Source organism: Narcine bancroftii, chromosome 1 (genome assembly GCF_036971445.1).
Source record: "Narcine bancroftii isolate sNarBan1 chromosome 1, sNarBan1.hap1, whole genome shotgun sequence".
Lineage (NCBI taxonomy): Eukaryota > Metazoa > Chordata > Chondrichthyes > Torpediniformes > Narcinidae > Narcine > Narcine bancroftii.
The window spans coordinates 3,432,979-3,444,908 of NC_091469.1; the positions used below are offsets into that span (position 1 = coordinate 3,432,979).

An 11,930-nucleotide genomic window follows, 5' to 3' on the forward strand; every position below is an offset into this window, starting at 1 on the left:
ATACAGGAGTTGGTTTTTAAAAATTGGATACTTTGACATGGGGCTGGGGGACCTCAGCGTCAGGTTAAACCACAATGGGTTTCTTTGTAGCATTCTAGTAAGATTAATTATAAAATGATTGCAGCTCTTTGAGCTCTGGACAAATTGACTTGGCAATGGTTTGGCCAGGTTCAATTTGAGTGTTAATTTTGTACACCTCCTATCCTATACCTTTTTTTTTTACATTCATCTTTGGAATTCTAACCTTGCTTGAGACACAAGTCTCTAACACTGTTGTCATTTAATAATCCTTGCTGATCATTGTCATGTGCTTTGCAGAGGTTGAAAAGGAGCTGGGAAAGAAAGGAGGAAAATGTTGTGGGAGTAGTAAGCCACAAGCACCAGAACTGCCAACCAAAACACGTACCCTTCGCAAAACCACCGAGAGCAAAGAACCAAATGAACTCACAGAGACACCCCATTCGATATTTAAAGTCTCAAGCGAACTTGGTATGTTTCACATTAAATGAAGTGTAAGTAACAAAGCAGATGGTGACATGGAGATTTAGAAGGCTGATTATTAGACAATCCCCGCAGCACAATGTTTCACAAAACAGAAATTCAACTGTGTGGAATTCATAAATCACAACCAAAAAAATCTGACAGAATAAAAATTAAAATTAATTTTTTTTTTAATAAATATTTTATTCAACTTGTATTTTTTGATGCATGCATAGAGAACGTGTCTCTGCATTATGTAAAATCGCAATAAGAATGGTTTTCTAGAAATGGAGCCCTCACCTCGTCATCCTCCATTTTCTCTTCCCCTCCCTCCTGCCCGGTGATGCAGGTGTCACCTGTATAGGACATCACTGTGGGCCAACATCAATTTGTAGCGAACTGAGTGGATTTGGGCTTAGTTCATAAAAGACATTTCATCAAACTGTCTTGAGTCCATTGAAGATCAAATTTCTCTCCACAGAAAACCCTCCCACAACACTGTCCCCCTCTAGGATGCAAAAAGCACGCACAACTTCACTCCCCCTACAGCTGTAATGGGTATCCAATCTTTCACACACTCATGCCAGACTTCCCCATGCTCTTTTACAGATCAGTGGCACCTCAAAATAGATATGCATTTCTAACCCGCAATCTCAAGTGTGCACATATTAATTGCACAGACTGGGCCCTTCTAATTTATTTGCACTCCACTTATGGCCCAATCATATGCCTGAATCTCTTCCATCAACAGCACAAACCTAACCCAATACCCAACTCTGACCAGCCACCATGACTCGAGAATCTCTAGTCACACACCAACAAACAAGATGAGAGGCCATTTTCATAGCACTGGAGGTACTTGGGTCCATACAACAATATGTTTGGATAGCAAGATTAGCATTTGCTGTCCTGAGATTTTTGATTTTGTAATGTGTAAGAAATACAGGTGTTTATGTTTACCTTTGCTTGTAGATACTGGAGACCATGAAATGGCCATTTCTCCAATGCTGTCACGGAAAGATAAAGATACAGATAGCACCTTGGACGATGATCGTTTACAGTCTTCCACTAAGGAAAAAGGCAAATCCAGTTCAATCTTCAGCTCTTTCATCAAGAAGAAGAAAAAGACTGCCCCCATGCCACCAAAGCGCAGTAGTTCTTTTCGCGATATGGACGGGCAGATAGAGAAAAAAGAAGTAGCAGAGGACATCAGCACAGTTACTAAAGATGCTAACAATGGAACTTGCGCAAACAGCACAGCACCTTTTGACACAATAGAGCCAACAAAATTTCAGCATTCACCCAGCACTGGAGCACAGAGTACAAACAATGGAGGTGGAGGGGTTGCCAATGGCAGCTTCTTGGGAACTTCAAGGAAGTCCAACACATTAGCTGTTGGTAAACCAGTTGGGAATGAAGAGGAATTGCTTTCAAATTCAAAGCGCTTCTTCAGATCTTTGTCTGCATCAACAATGCTTCCTGGAAGCAAGGACTCAGAGAGGAAAGCGCTGACACTTCCCCGTGATCTCCAATCTGCAGGGAAACAGACTGATCCAGCAGGGATCTTGGGTTGCGACAGGAATGAGAAGCCAGCCTTGCCTCGAAAGAGGACAAATGAAAATAAAGTGGACATCGTCCCTCGAGGAAGCCTAACTGCACCTTCTCGCCTACCAAAGAAGACTGATGAGTTAAATGATGATGTTTTTAACAATCTGGAGTCCAGTCCAAGCTCAAGCCCACCATCATCCACTCCAAAGATCGTCCGAAGGCAACCGACGGTAATCACATCAATCAGTCTCGTTCCCAAAGACAAAGATGAGGGTGGGAAGACTTGTGCTTTGAATTCTGCTTCCCAACAGGACCAGACTTCAAATGTTGCTGCTTGCACATCAAAACAGAGCTCCACCTCGATTCTGGGCGGGGTGAAGCTACTGAACGACGACTCCAAGGTACGAAGATTCAAGCAGCCTCCTGAGCAGCTCATATCGGCCCCTGTAAAAGACCGGGGAAAGCTGCAGAAATCCAAACCATCTCCTCCTCCTCCGCCCGGCGTCAAATCTGTCCGACCACCTCGAAGCCCTACCCATGAGACCAAGTGTGAGACCACTGTGAGCATCAAGCTCAAGCAGTCCACTCAGGTTACAGACACTGTGAACAGCGACACCTTGAAGCCCAGTTATCCAAGTGATGTGGCAAAAAGGTCTGGTCTCCATTCGGCAACAAAGTCACAATCCTCTGCTAGGACATTGGCTGTCAACTCAACCACCCCCACTGTCTCTGCACAGTCTGTTTTAGCAACCCCAGGTAGTGACCAGCAGTCCTCTGTGACCACAGCACTCATACCACTCATCCCCACCAGAGTGTCCTTACGTAAGACACGGCAACAGCCAGAGAGGATCACCAGTGCCAACATTACTAAGGACACAGTTTTAGAGAGCACAGAGGCGTTGCGTGTCGCCATTGGAAAGAACTCTGAGCAGATGGCCAGCCACAGTGCAGTGCTGGAGGCAGGCAAGAACCTATACACCTTCTGTGTCAGCTACGTGGACTCCATCCAGCAAATGCGTAATAAGTTTGCCTTCAGGGAGGCCATCAACAAGCTGGAGAGTAACCTGCGGCAGTTACAGATCTTCTCAGCCAGCCAAGACTTTACCAAACTGCTCTCATCTGTGAAAGAAATCAGTGATATTGTCCAGAGGTAGCAAAGGCTCAGGGGGTGGGGGTGCAAGGGAAAAAAATGTATGGTCATAAAGCTGCTCCCAGACTCCAAAACAGTGTGATAGAATCAGGGGAAAGACTTGAAATTGGCTGACTGCCAAGGGTATATATGGAAGCATGGCTTTCATTGCTCAGTAGCCCAAATTTTCCCCATGTTTGCTTCAGTTTCCTCTTGTCAGGGTTTGTTTTTGCATTTAAATTTTATAACACGGAAACAAACGGTATGTGCCAGTGTTTATGCTTCGTACAAGCCTTTTCCCTCCTTTATGCATCTTGGTCATTTACATATTCTCGTCATCCTTCACTCATGCTTATTCACATCAGTTAAGTCTGAAGGAGTCGTTGATTCCTTGATGATGGGGATCCTTGATTCTGGGTGTCAATTCTGAGAAGCCTTCATGGTCATACCTGTTATATTTTTTTAAGGTTTGTAAGCTGAAAATTAATTTTCATTATTGATGATGTGATGCGGCTTCCATATTTCATTTTACAATAGAGGCTGTAGTTCCACTTGAAATTATGCATGATTATTAAGATGAAGTGTCAGTGCTGCTCTCCAGATATGGTCATTAGACCATGGAAATTGGTCATTAGAAACTTTAGCATGGTTATGACACCTCATATCTTTAGTCATTCATCAGTTTCTGCCTGATTAAGCCCATCGCTCCATCACTTACCCCTTCCATCTCAGAATTTCTTTTTATCATTCTAAATTAATCGCAGTGAATCTGGCTTTTCTGTCCTGCAGGTTGCAATAGGAAGTATTATCAAGAGGAAAGAAAGCAATGCTTGGATTTTCTCAACAGTTTCTCTCTGTGACTGGTACACACTGTTGTGTCTAGGCTTTGGGAATGGAAGTCAGTGGAATGTAGGACAAGGGGAAGAAGTTTAAACGAGCTGCAGATATTGGTGATGGTGATTTTATCACAAATTTGGATATTCTTTTGGAGCTTTTCATCTAAATCTTTAAAAACAAGATAACAAAATTCAAGCGAAACTAACCTGAAAGTATGGCCAATATTTATCTCTCAATGAACAGAATTGAAAGCTGATTCCTGGGATCTATGGTATTACTGTTTTTTTTTTCTTGCAAGCTTCAGGTGTTTCTCCCATCAGGATGAGTCCCATATCCAAAAATATAGCAGAGTATTGTTGCATACAAGTTGTGTGCACAATATCAAATTCAATTGCTCAACAATAATTTTGGCCACTGTCTTAATTAACTGGGAATTATCCAATCATGTCCAGAGTAGTGTTGGCACTTATTACAGATACATGGCAATTTGGCCACAGTCTTGTTGCTTTGAGGGAATGAGTCACAATTTATGCAATATGAAGGTACCAAGTAGAAGGCACTACAGTACATCATTGCAACGGAAACACCTCATTTTTCTGCAACCAATGAGCTAAGTATGATCTGAACACTAAAATGTACTGAAATTAAGCAGTTTGAGAGTTGGTTTCTGAATAATTTAATCACTGTCAAAATAATTGATTTTGAGAACTGAAGGTAATGTGAACTTTGATAACTGAAGCAAATATGGGGACATGGCCCATCGTTCAATATTTACATTTTGTCTCAGTCCTACCAAACCTGAGATCTAATCACAGGGCTTGAATGCAATATTTCTCATAAGTGGTAAAAAAAAATTGTGATCTCTTCTGCAATTAAAATTGCTACCAGCAGTACCAGTAAATGTTATATGCCAATCACTGAACTTGAGCAAACTAAGCCAAGTCATTCGAAACAAATGGAATACTTCAACTTAGCCTGTGAATTTCACCAGCTGGAATCAGCTGCAGAACTTGCCTGCAAAAATTGAAGAATTTGCAAGTATATTATTAATTGCTAGGTTAAGTCAAGATCTTATAACAAAGTTGCCCACTGATAATCTCATCCCCAGCGAGAGTGTAAACAAGCAATTTAAGGAATTTATTTTGGGTAGGATGAGGTGGGAGAGTGGGCAGGGTGGTGCCAATGGAGAGGGAAAAGAAAACCTGTTTTGATTTGACGCCATCACACAGAAGTAGCCTGTAAAAAAAAAAGCTGGTGTCTGCAATGCACTGCTTCTGAGGCAGTCAAGTCTCTTGTGCTAGCTGGAGTAAATACACCATTAGCATGTGTGACACTTCTCACTTGGAATCATTAAGGGCTTGGAAAATAGACCCACAGAGCACAATGTGAAATAGTAAGATGGTCTAGATGTGAAGTTTATCTTTACACTTTAGTTTTATTAAGTAATGCCTTAACTTCCTTCGCACAGCAGTCAATGATCGACTCAGCCAAACATGTTTTTTCCAACTTTATTAAAAAATTGTGTAATGACTTTAGCATCCACCAAACTCTTCATTTATGAACTATTTTTTGTTGGTTATTGGAATGAGATTTTTGTGTTATAATTGTAGAACTGCACTGCATCAAAATCTGGAGAAGGAAGGCTAAATGTGGCACGTCAGAGTCCAACTGTATGCAAATCTGAGAGCTTGCTACTTTATTTTAATTCCACTTAATGATCTGAAAAGACTTGAAAGAAATTGAATACTTGTATATTTTCTATGCTGAGGTCTAGCTTCGTTGCTAAAGCTAATCTATAAACAGTTATGAACTGTTCTGTGTTCTCATGTCATCCCCTCACCACAGTGCTGATCACTGAAGATGTATTAGCCTTTGAATTAACCAGTCAGGATTACCTGATTCAACTGAAACAGGTTAGATTTTCAAAACTGCACTATTTTCATTCTGTTTATTGGAGCAGTATTTGTTTTGTGAAAAGATGATCAGTTTCCAAATATGATACCACAGGTAAGAGGGCACAATGTTGACAAGTCCAGAATCTAATTTTTATCCCTCCAACCAAGTAGGACAAATGCTCTTTAGATAAACTATTCACAATTATGTTGGTAAATCCCCTTTATGATCTGAATTGGAGATTTGATTGCAAAATATTTCCTGAATTGATATTATGCTTATCAGGTGGCCACCAGCTTATGGTTTATGGATTTGCAGAGAGACTAGTAACACCATTGTAAGCTTTTGCAGATTAATAAAATGCAAGATCATCATAAAAGCAGCTGGTATGTAAATGACAAATAGAGATTATTATATGGAAGCAGACTATTTCAAGCAGCCTATCCATTTTGGCATTGATCTGGTCTGGATTTGGACAGTTAAAAACAACAATTAGCCATTTAAACCTTTGAGCCTTTTGTCCATTCATTTTGCTTATGGCTTATCAGTATTTACAACACCTTATACCCACCTTTATTCCATATCCCTTGATACTCTCAACAAAGATCTCTTTATCTCAGTCTTGAAAATGGCATTTGCTCTTCTTGCACTACAACCGTTTGGAGCATTGAATTTATTCGATATGGATGAAAAAATGCTTCCAGTTTTCAATTCTAAATAACCTATCTTTAATATTGTTCTGGATTCTTCACAATTGCAGGTTTATAAATCTCTTTATCACTTCTATGAGGTAATATTTTAATCATTTTTAATTTTGAGAAACGTTAACTTTTGAAATGTTGACCAAACTTGCTGTATTCTTTTTGTTGGAGATATTACTTCCTCGCCTTCCATATCTTGCTCGTTGCTTCTAAAACCCTCATCCATACTTTTATCAATTTGCGCCATTTCACCCAGGCTATTTTTTCCTGACTTACCCTCACACGTCTTCCCAAGTACTCAATGACCTGGTGAATAACTGCAAATGTCAAGTGCCTGAACTGCTAATAGCTTTTGCCTTATTGATCCAACCATGCAATTTTCACTGTTGATCAATGACTAAATGTTCCAGGCGATCCAATTGGCACAAGGTCTAAAAATTAAAGTGCATGACATACTCAGTTCAGAACAGTTATAAAGCAACAATTAAATCTTGCAGCTTAAATGCCCATATTTTGAAAGTGTGATAGTTTCTATTGTGCAGTTTCATAGCATCATCGATACGGGATTGCATATAATTTTCCAGAACTTGCCTCTGTTCCCCAGGGACTTGCTGCCATCCTTGTTGATGTAATCATATCTATATAACTTTCCACGATTAACTTGCCCTCAATCTTATCTTCTGTTATCATCACTGTTCCCTTCTCTCACCAGTGCTTTTAGACACTTGAGTCAAATTCTAGGAGAGCAAGCACATTCTTGCCACTGCCTGAAGTCTGGAATTTCTAATGTTTGGGACCAACCCATTCACAATTCTGTCAGACCTATTCTGTGCAAAGATGATTAAGGTTTTAAAATAACATGGTTAGATTGTGGTTTGTACCATAATTTTTCCCAGAGTTGGAGCACCACCATTGAAATATGGAGCCATCAATTACCTATTTGGTGTTATCAAGAGGGGCATTTTTATTTATGGTATGGGCAATATGGTTAGCACAATGCTATTACAGCACCAGCGACCCAGTTCAAATTCACTGCTATCTGTAAGGAGTTTGTAGGTTCTCCCTGTGATCACGTGAGTTTCCGCCATATGTTCCAGTTTCCTTCCACCCTCCAAAAACATAGTGTTTGTAATTTAATTAGTGTATTTGGGTGGTGTGGGCTTGTAGACCGGAAGGACATGCTACTTCATTTGCTGTACGATTAAGATCCCAATCTGAAAAGTCTTTTCTCTGAGGTTAGTGAAGCTGTGTTGTTGTGTCTGAATAAGGAGATTATGTGAAATGGTTCCCTCTGTAACCTGCAGTAAAGAAATAACCACTTGTCTACTGTAGAAGACCAGATTCATGAGTGCAGATGAAGTGGAAGGCAAATTCTACTTCAGAACTTTACCAAAAATAACAGCTGCTCAAATTTGGTCCCTTTTGATGCTACAAAAAGCTTGACCTTGAAATCAACAATGGTGAGGTTAGAGGCAGTGGAAGAAATTCAGAATCAGAATTTCTTGTCATGAACATCACAACATTCATTGTTTAGCAGCAGTAATCATAGTGCAAGCATTTCTATAAACTACCTTACAAAAATTAAAATAGTGCAAGAAATAGGCGAGGTGAGGGCGGTGTCAAAGCATCCTTGAGCCTCAAGGACTCCCACCAGCCAGGCCATTCCCTCTTCACTCTGCTGCCATCAAGAAAAAGGTACAGGAGCCTGAAGATGAGTACTCAGCAGCACAAGGTCAGCATATTCCCTCAGCCATCCGATTCCTGAATGAATAATCAATTCCCTTTCAGTCACCAGTTGTCGTTAACCTCTGATACCTCTCTGCCTTTCTCCCTGCTGCACACTAAGTGGGCAATCTCTGCCATCAGACAATTCATATTTGGTTCTTTACCCCTGACATTCTTCTTGGCAGACAAAGTTACAGATTAAAGAGAACGAGTTCAAGTTTTCTGTCCTATTTCAGAGTGCAATTTCAAGATTGATAACATTGTGGAAAATGATTGCAATCATAATTTCAAAATAGTGTGTAATATTTAAAAATAATTTACAGCACTTGAGATTAAATGAAGGTGTTTATTTTTGGTGAAGGAAGCAGGGGTGTGATCAGGAACAATTCAGAATCAGAATTTATTGTCATGAACAAGTAATGAAATTCAGTGTTTTCCTGTATCCTGTCCGAGGAAGTACATATCTTAAGAATAAATTGGATTTTACTGGAAACTGTTCAGTGAAGGTTGGAAGCTGTTTTGTAGCCGGAAAGTGTGGAAGAGTTCAATGTCGGTTGAGATGATTCAAAAAAGGAATTTACAACAAAACATTGACATTTAAAGTCACCATGTGCTGAATCTCTTCCAGCAGCTAGTCTTTTGCAGTCATGGTTGTGAATTATTCTCTGTATCTGATCTGACACAGGTCACGTGTGTGCTGACCAATGTATGGTAGTTGTGTACAGTGAGCACAACAGGATCACCCTTTATTTATTTATTTATTTGTCTCAGGTTTTACATTGTTTTTATTTTCCCCTTTCCCACTCTCCCAATGTTGCTCACTTGCACACATTTATCAGTCTCTTGAGGTCCAGATGCTCTGAGACCCTGGCTGCAATCTACCTGGTGACTGGTGTTTTAGAGAGTATACACAAAAAATAACATGCCCTATAAATAAATCATTTTGAGAGTTGGCATCAGTTGACTAGGGTAGACAGATCAATTGGTTTTAATGGTCTCAGTCCCAGTTTCCTAAATCAGAGAAATTATTTTCTGAAAAGAATGTTTTTGAATAAGATGTGATGTTCTTCGAGAGTGCAGCGAAACAGCTGATGGGCACAGGTTTCAACCTCAGTGAAGAGATGTTTGACTGTACAGTAGGAAGCTACATGATTGCTTGGCTACAGCTGCCTCTTCAAGACCAAAGTCTCAAGTCGCTTGCACTTCCTTACCATTGGTATGTTTTCACATCTCTGAAATGTTTGTCCTTCGCACCTTCAGCCTGGAGCAAGCAAATGAGTTCTTGATCCTTGTATGTCTGGCATCAAGCCCAGCATGCAAGACTAACTTAAAATTGTCATTTCTCAAGCAGTTCTTTGACATGAAATTGAATTTGTAATTGACCCTCATGCATGATCTAGGTTCTTTCAAAGAAAAGAAAGACAGCAACACCTTCGTCCTGATAGTTAAAGTGGCCAAACAGCAGCTCCTGGGCCAGCACTCACTGACTTGTTGATACTGAGTAAGATCTCCTCGAAAAACTGCTAAGAACACACTTTTCAATTAATAAAATCTTTCTGCATTATCATTATGTATACAACATAATTGATAATTCATTGCATTGGTTCAAATTGAGTTTTTCTTAAATATCATTTTCAGTATTTCATGTTCTGACCTCATCACTATTGTCCTGACTGCTGTGAGTTGGAAATGAAATCACACACAAGTTGCCTTTTGTTAAGAACAGAAATTATTCTTTTTGCCAAGGTACTGTTTTATTTGGAAAGCATATTGTGCCACTATTACCTTTGATCTTTCTTGATATTACCAGCAATATGTAGGGTGATTGATGTATTCATTTTGTGTGTTTTTGTATCTGTAACATCTATGGTGCAATTTTAATTTTTTTTTCTGATCAAATACAGTTTGTTTATGTACTTAATGATTTGTCTTTTTATTCCAAAATATACACACATAAGTGTTCCACTAGGCCAGCTGTATTGATTGCATAAACATCTGGTTCCTCCGTCAAAGAGAGATCCATTTGGCTGGTTGTGTGTTAGCACGGCTCAATAAATAGCTCTCCTGAGAGTCAGTATGCTGCTTTATATTCTGGTCAGATTTTGTACTAAGGGGAATGCTACACTGTCTTTCAGATGAGATGTAAAACAGGCTCCATGAGTCCCATAAGATTCCTCACTTGCTATTTGAGTTATGAGAGGTTTTCAAAGTTTCTGCCTGATACAAATTTCACTGCTGCCCTGGTTCAATATATTAAATTCTAAGAAACCATACAGAAAAATCTGCCATTTCTGGAGTGTTTCATCACTTGTGCATTGCTGAGCTTTTTTCTTATTAAGTCTTCGTATTATCAAATTTGGATTATTGTCATGAATGGACTAATTTCAACGTAATCTCCTGATGGTCATAAATTTCCCACTTGCTTGATGTCCTTGAACATTATTGAGTGACAGTTTGATCAGTCAGAGCAAGGCTTTCCTATTAAGGGACTGTTACGAGCCCAGAGGACCCCAAAACCCAGCCACAATAGATATTCACCAAGACAAATGGTTACTTAAACAAAAGTTGGTTTTAATGATCTTTTAACATGAAAACAGGATCAAACGTTAACTTATTACCATTAACTTAACTAATCTATCTTAACCCCCTTATAATTCTAAGCACACATGTATATAATGTGGATGGAAGTTCAGAAAAGTTATTTGATTCACAGTTCAATGTCACTTCTCATTCCTCCAAGTTTACTGGTTGCAGGCAATTCTTATACTGTGCACAGAATTAACATTTATAAAGTTTATCAGGTTTTGGTGCTTGAAAGGTAAATGGTTCAGGAAGGTTCTTGTCGGTTTTCAGAGAAAGATTCGTTCACTGGATACAACTGATCTCTTTTAATCAGCCACTTCAGTGTCTTGCGGAAGAAACCTGCCCTTTCAGGGTTTTTCAGGTGATAACCTATTTCTTTCAGGTTACCACAGAGTTCCTTTTTGTTTCTCTTATTTCAAGTGAAACATTAAGCAGCAAGTCCTCTCTAGTATGAACTACAAGGGCTTTGACAAGGCTGAACTAAGCACTCACAACCCGTCTTCCAAATGGGGTTTTTCCACAAGCTTTCCAGCTTGTCCTGTTCCAGTCCGAGCTACTGCTACAGACAGTAGCACTGCAGAACTGAATTCTCTCTCTCTCTCTCAGAGGAAAAAGCCTGTTTTTCTCTCTCTGCTTGCAAAACCACCCGACCCTCTTAGAACAGCAAGTTCCACTCCAGATAGCCTGTGACTCCAATGAGTTATTTCATCTGTTGCTTTTTTTGTAAACAACAATCCATTAGTGAGCCATTAGCAAAGGCTCTTGGAGCTGGCCTGTCTAGCATGAACAGAATTCCAATATTTTAAATAAGATCTGTTTTAAAGTGTTTGTAAATGACCTGCACTAAAACACCAGCACCAATTTATCTCCCAAAAACATATCATTAATCTGTCACAGGACTATTCACGATTCCAATAAATTCCAATTGCTTTGAATCATGGTGCCACTAGGATATCTTTAACCTCTTATGCTGTTGAACAAATTCAGATTTCTTGACAAGCAGCTGTTTTTTGATGTAAAAAAAAAGTTAATGA

General features: G+C 39.5%; 1 protein-coding gene across 2 annotated transcripts in view; it reads left to right on the plus strand.

Moving 5' to 3' along the window:
* Positions 1-10,234, plus strand: part of abl1 (c-abl oncogene 1, non-receptor tyrosine kinase) — a 194,745-nt gene extending 184,511 nt beyond the window's left edge. For both annotated transcript variants that reach the window (XM_069918694.1, XM_069918704.1), the window contains exons 10-11: positions 319-489; positions 1,453-10,234. In XM_069918694.1, coding sequence (XP_069774795.1) covers positions 319-489; positions 1,453-3,182 — 1,901 coding nt within the window. In that variant the 3' untranslated portion in view covers positions 3,183-10,234. The remainder of the gene's footprint in view (positions 1-318; positions 490-1,452) is intronic.
* The last annotated feature ends 1,696 nt before the right edge of the window (positions 10,235-11,930 follow it).